The sequence below is a fragment of the Sapajus apella genome, unplaced genomic scaffold (genome assembly GCF_009761245.1).
Source record: "Sapajus apella isolate SASKATOON/1434 unplaced genomic scaffold, GSC_monkey_1.0 scaffold2, whole genome shotgun sequence".
NCBI classification, from domain to species: Eukaryota; Metazoa; Chordata; class Mammalia; order Primates; family Cebidae; genus Sapajus; species Sapajus apella.
This window is the reverse complement of record NW_022436942.1, coordinates 59,705,302-59,724,887: the sequence shown is the minus strand read 5'-3', so window position 1 is coordinate 59,724,887 and position 19,586 is coordinate 59,705,302. Positions and strand designations below refer to the sequence as shown.

The window sequence follows — 19,586 nt, the reverse complement described above, 5'->3', positions numbered from 1 at the left end:
AAACACAAATTTAGAAGTTAGGTCACTGTATTAGGCAGTTGTATTACCAAAACAATAAAAATAATTTAGAAATTTTTTCTGTAATAACCTACCTCTAGATTATAGAAACAATTATGCATAACTGGAATTAGGTAGTTAATATCCACGGTTTGCATTTCTTTAATATAAGAGGCAATGGTCTGGAAAGTCTCAAAGCGAACATCAAAGTTGATATCATCAAGATGTCTTTGATCAAAGGCGTTAAGCTATAAGAAATGCCATTGAAATGATATAAATAAAGCCACATAAATCTTAAATAAATAAAAATGATAATACTTTTGAAGCCAAAGAGAAATGCTTCTTTCTTACCTTGACAACATCAGTAATATATTTTAACCCATTCTCAAAATCAGAAAGAGTCTAAAAGGAAAGAAAACAGTGTATTTATCAGTGAATAAAACTTTATCTTTTCTTCCTTCTTCCCCCTCAGCTCCCTGTCCCCACTCAAATTCATATAAAAACATTCTTTCTGGCATAAAGAAAGCCCTAATATGGTTTATAAGTCATACTTAAATTTTTTAAAAAAGGGTGAATTGTAGTAAAAATGAACAGTACAGACCTCGAAAACAGTACAAAGCAATTTTCTTGACAATTTGTTCTTAATAACTGAGAAGAGTTTTGCTATAGGCTTGAGGAAGCTGGTAGGGTCCACACAATGCTTTAACAAGTTTTGTACTGTCACCAGAATATCAACCTCTGTATCCTAGAGAAGAAATATTAAGAGAACTCATATTTTAGTAAGTTATAAACTGGTCAACTTGTACTTCAATATATTACAGCATAGAAAATAATTATGAATAAGATGTAAAAGTAGTAATTGGAAAAATTATTTTATCATCTTTTAAAAGTTTTTAGCCTTTAATTCAATATAAAACCCACGAGAACAAACCAGTTTCTTTCTTTAATTCTAACAAGCAATATATGTAGTTTTGAAACATAATTTCTTCTACTGTCTAATCAAAAAAAGTTAAAAGAAAATGAACTTGCTGAAGTACTGTCGTCCTTCAGTATCCAAGGAGGACTGGTTCCAGGACCCCCAAAAGATACCAAATTCCAAGGATGTTTAAGTCCCTTATATAAAATGGCACAGTATTTGCATATCACCCCCACACACCCTTTGTATATTTTAGGTCACCTCTAGATTACTTATAATACCCAATACAATGTACATGCTATATAAGTAGTTGTTATACTGTGTTTAAAAAATTTGTATTATTTTTATAATTATATTGTTATTTCTCCAAATGTTTTCATCCGCGGTTGGTTGAATCCACAGATGTGGAAATGTGAATACAGAGGGCCAATGGTATACACTTCTGGTTGTTTACCAATATGAGGTCTTCTAAATTGAACAACTATGTGGTGAGAAATGTTTAGTATCACTACTGAGGTCTGACAAATGAGCTTGTGCCACTGGAGGACTCTTAATCAAGATTGAACTAAGGTTTGAAAATCATATCAGAAACACTTAGTTGTCTCTGAATATTAAAAGTCTGATTTTTATTCCGTGTTGTCACTGTGATCTACAGTTAAGATTAATTATACAATGTGGCTGGGCACCGTGGCTCACGGCTGTAATCCCAGCACTTTGAGAGGCAGAGGTAGGCAGATCACCTGAGGTCAGGAGTTCATGACCAGCCTGGCCAACATGGTGAAACCCTGTTTGTATTTAAAACACAAATATAAAAAATTTTGCTGGGCGTGGTGGCAGGCGCCTGTAGTCCCAGCTACTCAGGAGGCTGAGGCAGGAGAATCGCTTATAACCCAGGAGATGGAGGTTACAGTGAGCCGAGATTGTGCCACTGCACTGCAGCCTGGACAACATGAGCAAAACTCTGTCTCAAAAAAAAAAAAAAAAAGAAAGAAAAGAAAAAGGAAAGAAAAGGAAAGATTATACAATGCACTTCTTGGGTTCTAGGTTTGTTAGAGAAAGAAAAATCCCTGAAATGAATCAGAGGCTAAACAAGGTAAATAAAGGGGCTAATACTTTGTTGTTGCAGATGACAATGTCTCTGCTTTTTTGCCTGCCCCCATTCCTATGTCTGTCCCAATCTCTTCCCTCTATTTCTAATGTTTTTATTTCTATGTAAAGTCTTTTAATTACCTTGGGATAAATGCATCTCAAAATCTAGCCAGTAAAATTGCGGCTCACAAGTAAACTTAGTGATAAAGTGCCACGCTAAAGACAAAGTCAATGTCCTATGAGTTCGTACCTCAGCAATATTGCCACGGTGGAGGAACGGAAGGAGAAGTGTAACGAGTACAGAACTTTGTTCCTTGTCTTTCATAAACTTGCTGATCCTAAAGAAGGAAAAAATGGATACGTAAGGAATATATACAAGAGTAATTTCTCTAGGAAGTTAAACTTTTTGCAGCAAAACATCGGTGACTAAAGACACGATTTTAGCATTCCAACACACAGCTAGCTTTTAAGCATGTGTGCACGTTTAAAAGTTTACTTTAGTTATTTAGCTGTGCCCATTCTTACTCCCCTCCAAAATCAAGCTCATGGCTACTATTCTATTTCTTTTGCAGTATCTGATTGTGTGGGTAAGAGTGAACAGGTGAATAGGTGGGTTAGAGTGAACCCCAATGCTATAATCTGGCAATTAGTAATTTTTTTATTTTGCAAAGAAATAACATTTTTAAGTGCCAGGTGTGGTAGCTCACGGATTACAGGCATGAACCACCGTGCCCGGCCAATAACTTCCCTCTTATTAAAAATAGCTGGCCGGGCGCGGTGGCTCAAGCCTGTAATCCCAGCACTTTGGGAGGCAGAGGCAGGTGGATCACGAGGTCAAGAGATCGAGACCATCCTGGTCAACATGGTGAAACCCTGTCTCTACTAAAAATACAAAAAATTAGCTGGGCATGGTGGCGTGTGCCTGTAATCCCAGCTACTCAGGAGGCTGAGGCAGGAGAATTGCCTGAACCCAGGAGGCGGAGGTTGCGGTGAGCCGAGATCGCGCCATTGCACTCCAGCCTGGGTAACAAGAGCGAAACTCCGTCTCAAAAAAAAAAAAAAAAAAAAAAAAAAAAAAAAAAAAAAAAAAAAAAAAGCTATGTTACTAGCTAAATTAAGAGTTTACGTACAGTATTTCAATTTAACAACCACAATAGCCCTGCAATATAGAAATCATCAGCCTCATTTTGCCCCAAGAAAAACTGAGGCCCACAGAAATTGACATGTCACAGCTAGGAAGAAGTACAGCAGGTCTTTCAAACTCTGGTCTTTCTGGTACTTAATCTTCTCTCATCATCTTTCCCTTACCACATAGCCTGGGATGAATTTAATGAGTGTATTTAGTATGATTTCCCATTATGCATAACTTAGAAATCCAAGAGTATTAAAAAATCATTACAGGCTGGGCGTGGTGGCTCATGCCTGTAATCCCAGCACTTTGGGAGGCCAAGGTGGGCAGATCACGAGGTCTGGAGTTCAAGACTACGCTGGCCAACATGGTGAAACCCAGTCTCCACTAAAAAGACAAAAAAACTAGCTGGGCGTGGTGGCGGGCACCTGTAGTCCCAGCTACTTGGGAGGCTGAGGCATGAAAATGGCTTGAATCCGTGAGGTGGAGGTTGAAGTGAGCCGAGATGGCACTCCAGCTTGGTGACAGAGCAAGATTCTATCCACAAAAAAAAAAAACCATTGCAAAGAAGTTTCTAGAAGATTCTTACATATCATGTTTTGTTGATGTTGTTGTAAGTAACAGAAAAATCCATTTTCAACAACTAAGTCTTGTAATGGTCAATTTAAAATTTAAGACAGAATTGTTTCTTGCACTCAGGTTTATTGAACTTTCCCTTTACAAAGATCACAATTATACACTCGTAGGTCTACTGTCAAACAGACTCCTTAAAAAACATTGTGATATCTTGACTCAAAAAACAGAACAATCTGCTCTTTTAAGTTAATTATTTTTATCATTACACTAAGGAGTAAAAATCTGTAATTCCACAAAACTCAAAATACACAAAGGCTAAACAAATCTATTAGTCTACTTTAGGATTTTGAAAAATCTGTTCCCTTTAATTGTATTAAATAAAGGCAGACGTCATAAACAGTTTCTAGTAAGTATTCCAGCAGAGAAAGGAAATTCTGCATTAACTTTTAAAAGTAAAGGGATTTTAAAAATACTAAAAGACATTTTAGCTTCTTATTACCAGGTTCAAACACTTGAAAAACAAAATAACAAGTTTTTTTTTTTGAAATGGAGTCTCACTCTGTTGCCTAGTCTAGAGTGAAGTGGTATGATCTTGGCTCACTGAAACCTCCACCCAGGTTCCAGTAATTCCCCTTCCTCAGCTTCCTGAGTAGCTGGGATTACAGACATGCACCACCATGCCCAGCTAATGTTTGTATTTTTAGTAGAGACAGGGTTTTGCCATGTTGGCCAGGCTGCTGTAGAACTCCTGACCTCAGGTGATCCACCCACCTCAGCCTCCCAAAGTGCTGGGATTACAGGCATGAGCCACTATGCCCAGCCAAAATAATGATTTTTTTTAAATAAGTTAAAACCAAGGATGATAATTTTGCCTTTTAAGTATCAATATATCACTTACTTTGAAAGAATGCCAAGCTCTTTACTGACTTGTGCTCTATTCTTTTTCTTTTTCACCTTTTCTGCGCTTATTGTGGTTTTGCTGAGATACTGAAGAATTGCAGGTACATGAGGTAGAATTAATCTTCCTCCTATTGTGATAGACTCTGAAATAGATAAGTGATTGCTGTTTTGATTTTAAACTCTCTTAAGGCATAATCACACAATACTTCATGATGACAGACAAGAAAAGCACTCAACCATTACAAACATTTAGTTAAATTTCGATTCCAAATAAATAACTTTCTTTTTTCTTATTTCTTCTTCTTATTATTAATATTTTAGAGATGGGGTTGCACCATGTTGGTCAGGCTGGTCTTGAACTCCTGACCTCAGATGATCTACCCGTCTTGGCCTCCCAAAGTGCTGGGATTACAGGTGTGAGCCACCACGCCTGGCCAAAAACTTTCTTCTTATTAAAAATAGCTATGTTACTAGCTAAATCAAGAACTTATTTAAGAGACCCCTGAGGCTTTATTTAAACCATTTTTTTGGTAATAGTAAGGGAATTACTTGGGATAATATGGTAAGAAGAATGTAGTGACATGACAGTAGAAATCATTTTCATAATTTCCTGGAGGATAGGTTGAGACTTTGTGGAGAGTAAATAATCTATTGTCATAACGGCAAAGAAAACTCAGTTTATATAAATCAGCATTAGCTCCCAGAGAAAAGAAACTTATGAGCATAAGCTCTCAAGTGAGTCAAATTGTACTGATTATTTTTCTCTCCTGAGGAAACAACTGCTACATCAGAAGTCTAAGAATTATCTGCTTTGTCAGCATACATACCACCTATGTTTTCTGCTATGCCAGGGTATACACATCCAGTTACCAGCAAGTTCAAAACTGTTTCTGTGGGCTCGAAATCTGGAAGGTTAAGAAGGTCATCAACTATATCCATCACAATACTGGCTGTGGCATCAGAAAGATTCTTTGCTGAGAGAATTGCAAAAACATTCGTCAGGATATCACACTCTGGGTGCCCAGGCTTCTGTTTAGCCAGCAAAGGGAAATATCTGGAAGAAAAAAACATTGCAGTAGTCATCTTATTTTCAATATGCTCACTTCTAAAAAGATGTCCATATGAATTTTCACACTGAGTTTAACAAACATATATGCATATGTGTGTGTATATCAACATTAAGATTATTCAAAAGAGGTATTACTTTATAATCTACAATTTGATGGATAATTTTAAGAATGACCTTACAAACACATTACTTAGGCACTTTATATATATATATATATTTCTTATTTAATTCTCACAACATCTCTATGTGATAGTGTCATTATCCCCACATTACAGATGAAAAAACAGATTTGTCCAAAGCCATTGAGCTAATAAGTAATAGAGCTGAGATTTGAATCACAATCTAACTCTAATGTCTAAGCTCTTTCTAAAAGAGACCTATTGAAAACAGATTATTTTTCAATTTTAAACTTCCTAGAAGATGAATGTTTATACACTCACATAAAACCCTGCATTCTAGAATGTAGGAGTTAAGAGTACAGACCAAAAAAGAGTTTGTTGATTAGGATATGCAACATTCAATGCTGGGAGAGGGGGATGAGTCCATCCTCAATAATGAAAGACTCACATGAAAGTTATAAATATCCCTCGTAGTGGAAATGCACCAACAAGGGCAGAGAGACAAAGGCTTTCCAGCCAAGGGTAAACCAGCAGTTGATTCAGTCAGATATGCAATCCTAGCAATTAGTAAGAAGGTCAAACAGAAACAATTCAGATAGTTTGGCTTTATCAATTCATCATCACTGGGAATAAAAAGAGCTTGAGAGCTTTAACATACTTAGCATTGACAAACTGACAGAAAAGTTCTACGAGGTTCAATTCATATATCTTTTTGTCCAACACATATTGTGCATTGTACGGGCAGGCTCTACATAAAACATTTTATATTATCATCTCTATTACCAATGAAGTAGCTCTGTTATTATATCCTTTTTACAGGTGGTAAAACTGAGGCTCAGAGGCCAACCTGACCAAAAGAACACACCGTGGTGCTAGGATTTGAAGCTAGGTTAGTGTGGCTTCCGAGACTGTGCTCTTAACCACTACGTTGTTTTGTTGTCTTAAACTTTTTCTAGCAGAAAAGGGAAGAGAACTGCTTTCAACTGCAAGTAAAGTCCTAGCAAGAGTCCATTCAAATACAATGCAACTTCCCAGTGACCAAACTGCTTTCCCTTGACCAACATAACTTGTTGCCACAGTACAATGGGCATGCTACATGCTAACATGTATGGCCCAATCAGCAATTCCAATCACTCAGACAACATGCAATGACTATCAACCACACATGGATTAAGATGTGTAACCCTCTGTGGAGTAATAAATGAGAAATGGTCTTTGCCCTGAAAAAGCTGTAGATAATAAGTTATGAAGATAGATGAATAAAACAAAGGCAGCATGTGATGACAGCAGGGCCTCACAGAGCTGGAAAGAGCATGAAGGAGGAAGAGACTGTGCTGTGCTGGGTCTGTGGTGACTAGAACCACAGCAGCTGAGAGAGGGGCCTCGGAAGTCCCAGCTTACATCAGCTGTTTTGACTTATTTATTACATTTCTTTTCACCCTCAGGAGTTTTTCAGTTTGGACAAAAAAGTATATGCTCATCCTAGTTAGTAAGTTTTTGTTGTCCCAAGTCCACCTAATTTCAGAGACAATTTAAACTTACTTATAAGCTAGTAAAATGCTAGACTTCTCTTTAGATGAAAAATCTGTTTTAATTTCTGATTGACATTACGTAAACTGCAACTACACTGCAAAATGTAACTATATTTTTCATTAAAAAGTAACATTCCCATCAAAAAGGTTCTGAAATATTCATTCATTAATTCTTCCACACACAACTTCATATGCATATCTATTGCTATGTGGATTCCAAGGGAAGTCAACCCTTCCAGAGATTTCTTTCAGGTAAGTGTTATGTATAAAAGAGAAAAAGAGGTTCTGCTGCCGAACTCTTCCATTGCTATGCTTCTATTTCCCCAACCAAATAATGAGAAATTGCAGAAGAGAATGAAGTGGCATCCAACATGTGGCTCAGTATCTTGAATAAAGATCCAACTAATATAAAAATGAGTCTCTATTGTAAAGTCTTCTTGGATTAAAGTCCTTCATGGCTTATTTGCATAGAAATGACAAAACTATATAACATTTCTCAAGTATGCCTATGAAATGTTGCTTGCAAATGTCTAATGATAAAGACATAAAATTGCTGTGTCAAACTGGGGAATAAATGTAGAGAATTTATTATTAGTAAAATAAACAAGTTTTTCTGAGGAAGACAGTGTCAAGGTTTTTCATTTGTTTTTGAAGACTAACAACATGAAGAAATGTTCATGATGTAATGATTTATGAAAAAAGCAAAATCAAAAGCCAGTTATACAGTATGATTCCAGCTTTGTAAAAATGAAGACTAGGACATTAACACCACTGAATCAATAATAAAACCTTCTCTGACCATGAGAGCTGAATATACATTTAGGTGGAGTTTCACAAAGAAGACAATGGGCTAGAAAATTGAGAAAGCTTGTGAGGTTTTCCTCATTTTCATAGGGAACTGGGAAAAAGACATAGAATGCCAATTACACGCCTGTGTTTATTTTTAAGCAAGCAGGCAGAAAATGATAATATTTATGTGATGATATAACTAGCTTGTGTGTTTCACATTCTGTTTCTCCCTTTGCCAGGCCAAATCAAACTGCTGACATAATTATTACATACATTACAAGAACATCTCTATCAATTCTAATACTTACAATTTTCAAGTTTCAATCAAACTGTAAAAATCACAAAAAAGGTATTGGGTTGAGCTGTAATACATACTCTAAAATTTTCATTACTTTGTAAGATGTTATTTTACCTATTTTTCCTTTTAAATTATTATAAAAAATTCAAATAGTCCAAAGGATGTATTATGAAAAGTCTCCTCTCCCTGCTCTGGTCCACCTAAACCTCCACATGCTACAGTCACATCGTTAGCAGTTTCCATGTGTCCTTCTAGACAGCTTGTATTTAATTTCATATTAATACACACAGACACACTCCTGGATCATGCTATATACACTGTCAAGCAATTTATCTTTTTTTTTGAGACAGGGTCTCACTTTCACCCAGGCTAGAATGCAGTGGCATGGTCATGGCTCCTTGTAGCCACGACTTTGTGGGCTCAAGCAATCCTCTCACCTCAGCCTCCACATAGCTGGAACTACAGGTGTGCACCACATGCCCAGCCAATCTTTTTGACTTTCAGTAGAGACAAGGTCTCATATGTTGCCCAGACTGCTCTCGTACTCCTAAGGTCAAGCAACCCTGCCTCTGCCCCCAAAAGTGCTGGTATTACAGGAACGAGCCACCGTGCATGGCCGCATTTTTCTTTAAACTATGTATTTTGAGATCTTTCCTTGCTTTTACTCAGCTGTCCCATTCTCTTTAACTATACCTAAAGTAGTTGACTGTATGGAAAGATGATAAATTATATTATTATAGTCCCTGAACTGCTTTAACCAGATTCATCTAAAACACTGCCCTTTTTAAAGGAGGAAAAAAGAAAAATTATACCTTGCGTTTCTGCTCCAGACACTAATCAGTTTCAGCAGAGGAGTGGGAGAATACTGACTCTCAGATCCAAGCCTGCTGATCTAGGAGACAAAGTAAAAAACAGAATACCAAATACACATACCAAACTGTAGAAAAACCACAAATAACTAACAGGCAAAGAAATCACAGCAGAGGATGAAAATGACAAGGGACAGAGATTAATATCCAAATGACAGAATAAGAAAAAGTATAAAGCAATCCAAAAGAACATCTACATAGGAAAAATGGCAAAGGTGATGCATGGAAGTGCTAGACACTTGAAAGGAACTGATATTTTAGGTTTCAGAGTGTCAGAAATGACTGAGACCTCAAGCACCTAGAAACATTTCTTTTTTTTTTTTTTTTTTTTGTAAAGATGGGGTTTCACCATGATAGCCAGGCTGGTCTTGAACTCCTGACCTCAGCTGATCCACCCACCTTGGCCTCCCAAAGTGCTAGGATCACAGGCATGAGGCACTGTGCCCAGCTGAAACATTTCTTAAAATCAAATCTCTCCTACAGTCTACACCTACAGCAGTTATCATCTCCAAGGGGTTACAACCAGAGAAATTAAAAAATTATGTAATAAAAAACACCTGCATATTTTCCCTCATGCTTGTCAAAAGCCAGAGGCAAGGCTATGTGAGGTGCTATAAAAGTCATGTTACAGGCCGGGCGCAGTTGCTCACGCCTGTAATCCTAGCACTTTTGGAGGCCAAGGTGGGCAGATCGCCTGAGGTCAGGAGTTCAAGACCAGCCCGGCCAACATGTCAAAATTCCATCTCTACTAAAAATACAAAAATTAGCTGGGCATGGTGGTGCATGCCTGTAATCCCAGTTACTTAGGAGGCTGAGGCAGGAGAATCCCTTGAACCTGGGAGGTGGAGGTTGCAGTGAGTCAAGATTGCACCACTCCACTCCTGCCTAAGCAACAGAGCGAGACTCTGTCTCAAAAAAGAAAAAAAGGTTATGTTACAGTTGCTTAAGAGACACATTCATATTCAATTGAATCTTAAGCGTAAAGGCCGTGGTATAGCAGAAATTAACTCTTGAGTTTTAGATGGGAGTGAAGGCAAAGAAAAGTGTTCTAAAAACTTCCAGAAAGAAGGGCTCAATGTAAAAGAAACTGGGGCTCAGGGTACACATTCATGTCTGGGTGGTAGCTATGTTGGTGAGTTAGTAATAAAGGAAAAAACACAGGTATACAGGCAGATGCAGAAATCGAGGTTTACCTGGGGCCAAACTGCACCATGAAACACAGCATCAATTTCTTCTGTTCTAAACTGATATGATTCCCAATCCAAAAAGATATCAGTTACCATTTTGATTCCAAGACGTCTTAAATTTTTCAATGGATTAATAAATCTCAGCTGTATCTGTAAAACAAAGATCTTCTATTTAAAAAAATACATATATATCATTTTTATCCTTGATTCCTCAGAGAGGCACTCTTGCTCAGTGGCTAAAAATCAAACTGGAAATCCTGTTACTAAATCTGTTGACTTGATTCACATGGAATGCCAACCAAGCCAACTGTCTTACTTTTCTCATTGAACAAGAAAAGAAAGCAGAGTCTTAAAACAATATCACACCTTGTAGTCACATTAGTTATCCTTAAGAAAAAACACTATTAGAATTGGAATAGTTGTTTTGCATTCTACATTGTTTTACTTTCTTATTTAAGTCCTGATTTCTTCCCACAAACAGAACATTCTAAACAAAGCAGAACTTTTTTTTCTTTTTGAGACGGAGTCTAGCTCTGTTGCCAGGCTGGAGTGCAGTGGCATGATCTCGGCTCACTGCAACCTCCACCTCCCAGGTTCAAGCGATTCTCCTGCCTTAGTCTCCCGAGTAGCTGGGATTACAGGCACATGCCACCACAACCAGCTAATTTTTGTATTTTAGTAGAGAGGGGGTTTCACCATGTTGCCCAGGATGGTCTTGATCTCCTGATCTTGTGATCAGCCCTCCTCGGCCTCCCAAAGTGCTGGGATTACAGGCATGAGCCACCGTACCCAGACAACTTTTTTTCTCCCCCCATCATAATAGCTTATATTAGGGGGAAAAAGTTAAATCTTCATTTCAAATAAAAGCCATTTTTGTATTTATTTTCATACTTACTATTTTACTTAAGACTAGAAATTATAAATTATTCTTGTTAAAATTAGCCTACGGGACTAGTTAAGGAATTTATGATCTTTCCATACAGTGAAATACTTCTTGTAGGGCAAGAGGATGAGGTGACTGAATCAAGGGATAGGAGGATCTCAACATACATAGTTGAAGGGAAAATGCAATTTAGAAAGAAATAGGATTTGTCTATTTAGAGGCATAGAGGCTGGAATGAGTGTGAAATAAAAGCAAATCTTTAAAATGACAAATATTGCTACTTCCACTGGTATCTCCTTCCCTGGGAGTTATAAAATCACAAATATGCAGACAATTTGTTCAGACTCAGAGAAGAACAATTTATTGAGTCCCTACTAATGGCTTTAGTGGCCAGCCACGGTCCTGACCCCAATTCAACTGAAAATCTTATTAAAGGCAAATTTATTGACTGTATGTGAGAGACTGAAAATGCCACAGATATTTCAATAGGAGAAATTACTACAAATTTCAGGATAGAGCTTCATGAAACAGGCAGATTTCTACTGTGTACTAAAGAATGAAGAGCTTTAGGCCAAGCAGGGGAGAGACAAGGACCTCAGAAGGATTTTTCCCTAGCACAGAATGTTAAATAAAACAAAATAAAATAAATGGGAGAAGATTCAACCCCTAATTGTTTTCTCACTTGATTAATGGTAAACTGTGGGCTCTAGACATACAAGTGATAATTTATTTTTATATATCATCTTAATTACCTATGTCAAAACCTAAAAGCCACTTTGCAATTTATAAATATAACACAAATGCTCTCATACAGTGAATATCAAGTCTTATGGCCAAGATAACATGAAGAAAAATAATAGGAAAATTACTTATCATAGCTAATTATCTCATTATACAAGTTACAAAGGAAATGACAGGTAAGCAAGCACAAGGTGATATAGTTACAAGTCATTCTGCTCTGCTTCAATTCTACTAGCAATATTTTCATCAGCTGCATCAAGTTTGGTGAAAGATAAAATATTAACTCTGATATTTGAAAAAACACAGTATCTGGGGCAAATATGAAACTCACAATTGCAAACATGATGTCAAACAGACACTCCCCACACATCTCCACCCTTTCCATTGAGTAGAATCTGTATATTCTATTCATTTCTGTAACTAAAGTGCCAGCTGCCCAATTTACTAAATAATCGTTGAATAAACTAGAGGAAAAACCTTGAAAGCCAGCCATCGTAGACTTTAATTCCAGAGCAACAGTCGTTATGATTGAGTTTGTTTATTTTTATAAGTTACACTGTTGTTTAAATGTACAAAAACTCCCCCAAACCAACAATTTTCAAATGCCAATCAATGCTCTGAAGACACAGAAAAGTAAATATATAACTGGGCTCAAGCACAAAATTGTAGAACTTTAACTTACTTAAGCAAAACTACTGTGCAATAATTCACTTTAAGGAATTCTTTGGATGGGTTCAAGAATTTCAAAAGTAAATATAAGAAAGTTCACACCTGTCACAAGCTTAACATCTCATTAACGAATGAACTGTGAAATTACATAAATAATCCTCTGAGCTACTAATTATTGACTTGGGAGTGAGGCTGCATTGCTAAGTAACTTCTAAGTCAACCAAAAATGTGAAGGAACTACACAGGCTTTATAAGACCGCAAACCTTTCACAATTTGATATACCCATATACAGATAAAGTCACTATCTCTTGCTACAAGACATAAAAAGATTCTCACCTAATTCCCCCCTATGGCCCTTATTACACTCTCATATAACAGAGAAAGAATTTTCTAAGACTTTTCTGCTTCCATTCTTGGCCTCCCACAGCCTCTTTTCCACAAAGCAACCAAAGCTGTATTTTTAAAACACTACCTTATCACTCACCTGCTTCGAGCCTTTCAGCCGTTTCCATTATCCTTAGAAGTAAATTCACCCTCTCGTCATAGCCTACAAGGTCCTACAGAGCCTGCACGACCTACCTTTTCATCCTCACCTTAGGTGACTCTTACAACATGCCAAGACCACTCCCACCCAGGGATCAAGATCCCCTGTATATTCACACATTTATTCATAACAGAGGTTCTAAGTCAACATGCTTGTGCATCATTAACATGGTTAAAAGAGCAGTTTTACCAATGATAAAAAACTTAGGCTTTAGGCCCACAGTTAACACTATTACCAGGTAATTCCCCTTTGATCTCCCCCTGAGAGGACCATCCAGCACAAAATTTACATGAGTAAACAGAGTAGAGACAAAGAGATGTGAGGTAAACAGATTTAAACTGGGAAAGCCTTTATCATCTCTATCTTTTCCCTAACATAATGGATCAGCTGCCTTCGGCCTGTCCCAGTAAAACCTTTCAGCCTTCCAAAAGGCTAGAGACTAATCTATAGCTTTCCTTAATATTTTGCTAGCTGTCCCAAGTGAATCTCAACAACAGCCACACAGAGAATGAGCCTCAGGGACCTGCAGAAGGGTCTCCTCATTATATTTGCCTCTCAGAATGTACTTCCCTCTGACATTATTCTAATTATGTGTATATTTATTTATACTTTTTCTCCCCATACACTGAGTCCTCACATGTCTCACTCCCCACCTGGCACAATGTCTGGCACACAGTAGGTGCTCAATAGGTACTTAATGAACAAATAAATGAACATAAATGTCTGTGTGCTTTGTTGACTGTTCCCAGTGCTTAGTACAGTGCCTGACACATAGTAGAGACTCAATTAACATTTGTTGAAGGAATGAATGAAAGAATGAGAAAAACAAAATGGTCCCTACCAAAATGGAAGAAACGTTCTAAATCTCTGCATCTTGGTTATCAGAGAATATTATTTTATTCCTAAAGCAGATTCACATCCATGCATAGCCCAAACCAACAGCCTAAAATTTTGGCAGTCAGTTTTCACTTATCATGATTGTATTTGAGAGGTAGTTCATTGGGCATATCTAGAAATCAAATGAAATAAATTTTGGCCAAATTAAAACTGCCTATTTGGAATTAACTGAGAGTCAACAGCAGAAATCTGAGTCTGGAGCTCTACTTCGAGTTGCATTTTTCTCCCAAAAGCCTTCAGTCTGTAAGACATTATGAACTATTTCCCTAAACTCCAAACAGTACACTCATGTCCACAGATCTATTTCAACAAAACATAAATAGTTTTGAATATAATTAGAAAGCACTTCCTGAGCACCTTTTGGCAGCTGGCCAGCTGGTTTGTCTTGCCTCATGTTACTTAGATTTATTCAAAACACTGCACTTATTGTAGGTAAGCATTTACTTTTTAAAGACTTCTAGGAAACTCTCAACATAACAGTGCTGATGGTAACAGTGGTCTCTTCATTCTCCAGCCATTCTGGAAGATGCCTTACACTTCTAGGCTTTTGGAATTAAAATCTAAGAAATACCAGCTCAAGCACTTGACTTGGATTTCTAAGAAACACGGAAAACTAACCCACTCACTTTTTAAAATATATACTTGGCCAGGCGCGGTGGCTTACACCTGTAATCCCAACACTTTGGGAGGCCAAGCAGGGCAGATCACCTGAGGTTGGGGGTTTGAGACCACCCTGGCCAACATGGAGAAACCCTGTCTCTACTAAAAATACAATTAGCTGGACATAGTGGCAGGCGCCTGTAATCCCAGGTACTTGGGAGGCTGAGGCAGGAGAATCACTTGACCCAGGAGGTGGAGGCTGCAGTGAGCCAAGATCGTGCCACTGCACTCCAGCCTGGTCCACTGCACTCCAGCCCAAGTGACAGAGTGAGACTCTGTCTCAAAAACAACAACAACAACAACAAAACACTTGATACAATTTGCATTTTCTAGTCATTAGCAAATATTTATAACAGCAAAGAGTCCCATTATGTGGAAGACTGTTTTTAAAAGATACTTTCAAAAGGGTTGCATAAGGATTTAGAGAGGAAGAGTGTTAGTAAATCAGGCCCAACCCAAATGCCCAGGTAAAACACAGACACCCATTAGCCCAAGAAGAAAGCATCTACAGTGAATCTCCCACCTTCTCTCGTTGGTCAAGAATGTGTGATACGGTTGCTGTCATACAGAGCAATATCTGCAAAATCTTTGGCAAGTATGTGCTGATCAAATGACTAATGTTTTTCAATACTATTTCAAGGCTGTTTAAGATACCATGTTGACGGCCTAAAGGAAGAACTTTAGACAAATCCAAGTCTTCTACTGCTTGAATGACTGCAGAATGGCACTCTCCTAGTGAAACAAAGAGGATGAGAGGTCATGAAAGGTAAAATATTAGTTTGTTACTATTTATAATGGTAGTGTTATTTCCATTTCCCTCACGAATACAGTATTTTCTACTGTTTTCTTATATATTATCTCTTTTTGATTCTTTCAAATATTCCATGAGCTAGATAAGGCAAGTTTAACTGCTCCCATTTTAGAAATGAAGAAACTAAGGAATAAGAGGGTAAGAAATCTGTGACAGAACTAAGTCTCTAAGCCTAATTCTCATCCAATTTCATTACACTATCCCTCAAAACCTGAGTTACGAATAGTCTCTTATTTCATTTAGTAACTTTCTTTTTTTTTTGAGACGGAGTCTCGCTCTGTTGTTCAGGATGGAGTGTAATGGCGTGACCTTGGTTCACTGCAACCTCCACCTCCCAGGTTTAAGCAATTCTCTTGCCTCAGCCTCCCAAGTAGCTGGGATTATAGGCGCCCACCACCACACCCACCTGATTTTTATATTTTTAGTGGAGACAAGAGTTTCACCATACTGGCCAGGCTGGTCTCAAACTCCTGACCTCAGGTGATCCACCCTCCTTGGCCTCCCAAAGTGTTGCGATTACAGGCATGAGCCACTGAGCCTGGCCCTCCATCTGATAACTTTCTATACACTTTTCTTATTCTCCATTTCACTTAGCTTTGCTGAGTTTGGCAGTTTCACTGAAAATACCTTTCTGTATTATACGTTCCTTGAAGGCTGGGAATCAAGTTTATTTCTCTTGTAGCCCCTAGTTAATAAATAAAATCAGAGTCCCTTATAAACGGCTGCTGCCCTATTAATTTCAGAATTTACTGAAAAGATATGAATTGTTATTGCTTGACCTTTACTTCAAACCATCTGATGTGAGATCATGAAAAAAACCCCATCTGATGTGAGATCATGAGCTTATGGATTCATACACCCAGTCGGGTCATCCATAAGAGTATCGTCTATACCTATCCTCCTACAGTGAGGGTTATACATTGAAGAAAAACTTTTTCTTGTCATTCATCAGAACCAACCTCCTTCACAGGGCAATATTATACTGAGTGAAAACCTGTTAACAGTGGACCTATTATCATAGAAAAAATACAAAAACAAATGCAACAGAATACCCTATAAATAATTCTCTGTGTTGGCCTCAAGCAAAGCAATTTTTGGACTGGAACAGAGATTTCATAATCAGAAATGTCTGGGATTGAATCCCACTCTATCACTTTTCATCTGAGTTACCATGGGTGAAATACCTTTCTAAGCCTAAGTGTCCTCATGTGTAAAACAGGGACAATTAAGTAATGACAGCTCACGTGGTTGGTTGTCTGAAGGATCAAGTGAGTTATAAGTAAATGGGTCTATCATGACATCTGGCATAAAGTAAGCACTCAGTACATGTCAATCATTACTGTTATGAATAATTACTCACATTATATACCACAGAGCACTCTAGCTTGACGTATACACGATTACATCCTTTCATCTCAACTATGAGGTTGAGTACACAGATTGTACTTTTCTATTTTTAACTTAACAGAGTGCCCAGGGCACAGGAAGTATTCAATAAATCATTACTGAATAGATGATTGACTCAGGGAACGAATAAATGCCAAACAATTAAGATTAATTTGCAGTGTTCTTTGAATTTCTTAGAAGCAACCTATTCTTTGTGCTATATGGGTAAGTATTCACCATTTTTCAAATGGCCTTAATATGCAGTAAAAAAATACACATTTTCTCATCCATGGCTCTAACACAAGAGTGCCAATAATGCCCAGGGCCAATGGTCAGCTTCACCTAATTCAATCAAAGTTTAAAATGAACTGCACATCAACAAAAAGATTGCCATCAAGGTTGGGAGGAACAACCCTGTTAGAAAGATGCCCATAAGGTTGGGAAATGTAAGCTGAGATGTGAGAAGTCCACTGCAGACAACAGGTATTGGAGTGAGAGGTAGCTGATAGTTACCATTCTTGAAGTGCTTCACAGGTTCAAACAGCAGGTCTAAGAATATCTGGATCTCCTCAGGTTGGGTCCCGGCCAGGAACCGCAGAACAATGGCCATGCGGGTGCCTGAAGCGGATTTCCCTTGCGTTTTACTCCCAGTCTTATTCTTCATTCGCCCATACAAGATTCTGAAAAGACAAAAGCACATTATTTGTTTGCATATCAATTTGAAAATATGAGTTGTTTTGTTGCCTAAAAGGCTAGGAGAACAACTCAAGAGATTTAAAGGGATGTATTATAAAACACAGAAATATGAAAACAGAAATTAGCTATTTAACATAGACACCGAAAAAAGTCAACAACAAAACAAGACTAAGGGAGCTGGGTGCCACGGTATGTGCCTGTAGTCCCAGCTACTTGAGGGGCTGAGGCCAGAGGATCACTTGAGTTCAGAAGTTTAAAGCCAGCTTCGGCAACCTAGTGAAACGATGTCTCTACAAAAAAATTAAAAAATTCAAACAAAACAAAACAAAAAGAAGGCTAAGGGAAGCAGGAAGGACAAAGGCTGGAAGGTGGTTTGTTATGGGAGAAAAAAACAGGCAAGTCAAAGGATAGTGTAATCAAGAAAAAATGAAAATGAGAATATATAGATTAAAAGAAAATTAGAGAATACAAATTATAAGTAAAAGAAGGAAGCTGGAAAGAGTTCAATGAAAAAGTGCCAATTTTCCGGAAAAAAAAAAAAAAAAAAAACAACCACATAAACAAAACGAACTTAGGAAGAAAACCCTCAAAGACCAATACTTATTGGAAAACATGAAGCTAATGTAGTTTTACAGGTGGACTTTTTAAAATTTCAAAGAAAAAAATAATTTCTATGCTATGAAGTTTCATAAAGAAAGAAGGAAAGAGTCTTTCTCATGTATGAATGTGGCATAACTGTGATATTGAGAAGGGGTAATGAACAAAAATAAAACTACATGCTGATCTTGCTTGTAAAGATAAAATACCAACATTTGTAACTATAGCATCCAGTGCTGCAATAAAAACAAATAAAGATTGCCCCAGAAAATAAAGAGTCATTAGTAAAATCTACTAGATTAATACAGATTAATGGTTCCCGGTAAAAAGTTAACATTATCATTTTAATACATGTTCAATAGGCACTCTAATAATATTTAACATCCACTCCTGATAAAGTTCCAAATAACAATACAAGCTACTTTCTTAACATGATAAAAAAGTATTGACTTAATATTCAAAATTCAAAAACATTAGTTTTTAAACTTTCTATTAGGATCTCTTTATTAAAAATTAATGAAGTCTCCAAAGAGCTTTGTGTATGTAAATTTTACCTATTGATAGTTATTGTATTAGAAATGAAAACTGAGGAATTAAAAATATATATATTGGTTTATCAATTCATTTAAAAATATTCACAATAAACTTATATGTTAACATCAGTAACATTTTAATAAAAATAATTATATTTTCCAAATCTCTCCCCAACCCTAAAATCCATCTATCTTGCACTTTGAATGGATCTTTTACCCATACATGATTCTATTACATGCATTAGTTACTTGGAAAATATTGGTTTACTAAGTTATGTAGAAATGCTAAATGCTGACACATTTTATTGCAAACCAAAAAAAGAAATTTGTTTATTAACATTTAATGTCACTATTCATCTCAACAGAAAAGTCTTTAAGCATTAGGAAGATGTCAGGTTCACAGTACCAGACAGAAGTTTTCTCCCATCTCAATTTCTACATGAATGCTAGAATTTAGTTACTGGATTCATACCGCATTCATGTTCAAGAAAATGCCTGTGAAATACTCAAGTTTGAAAAGAATCTTAGTCCATATGTCTTAAAAATAAAAATGGTGATCTGTGAAAAAAGTAGCTAGTTCAGTGTGTACATCAAATACTCACATAGGTGCTATTTGTTGAGACAGCCCATGTGCAGCAAAGTATTTTATGCATTCTTCCCACTTTGTCATGCATGGACTCAGGGTCAAGATACATAAG

General features: G+C 37.1%; 1 protein-coding gene across 1 annotated transcript in view; it reads right to left on the bottom strand.

Moving 5' to 3' along the window:
• Nucleotides 1-19,586, bottom strand: part of UTP20 (UTP20 small subunit processome component) — a 122,746-nt gene that overhangs the window by 52,391 nt on the left and 50,769 nt on the right. The window contains exons 26-35 of the mRNA XM_032283212.1: nt 17,576-17,742; nt 15,389-15,597; nt 10,477-10,620; nt 9,227-9,306; nt 5,435-5,661; nt 4,606-4,750; nt 2,253-2,340; nt 599-742; nt 349-399; nt 93-245 (exon numbers count right to left, since the gene is read on the bottom strand). Of these exons, the coding sequence (XP_032139103.1) occupies nt 93-245; nt 349-399; nt 599-742; nt 2,253-2,340; nt 4,606-4,750; nt 5,435-5,661; nt 9,227-9,306; nt 10,477-10,620; nt 15,389-15,597; nt 17,576-17,742 (1,408 nt within the window). The remainder of the gene's footprint in view (nt 1-92; nt 246-348; nt 400-598; nt 743-2,252; nt 2,341-4,605; nt 4,751-5,434; nt 5,662-9,226; nt 9,307-10,476; nt 10,621-15,388; nt 15,598-17,575; nt 17,743-19,586) is intronic.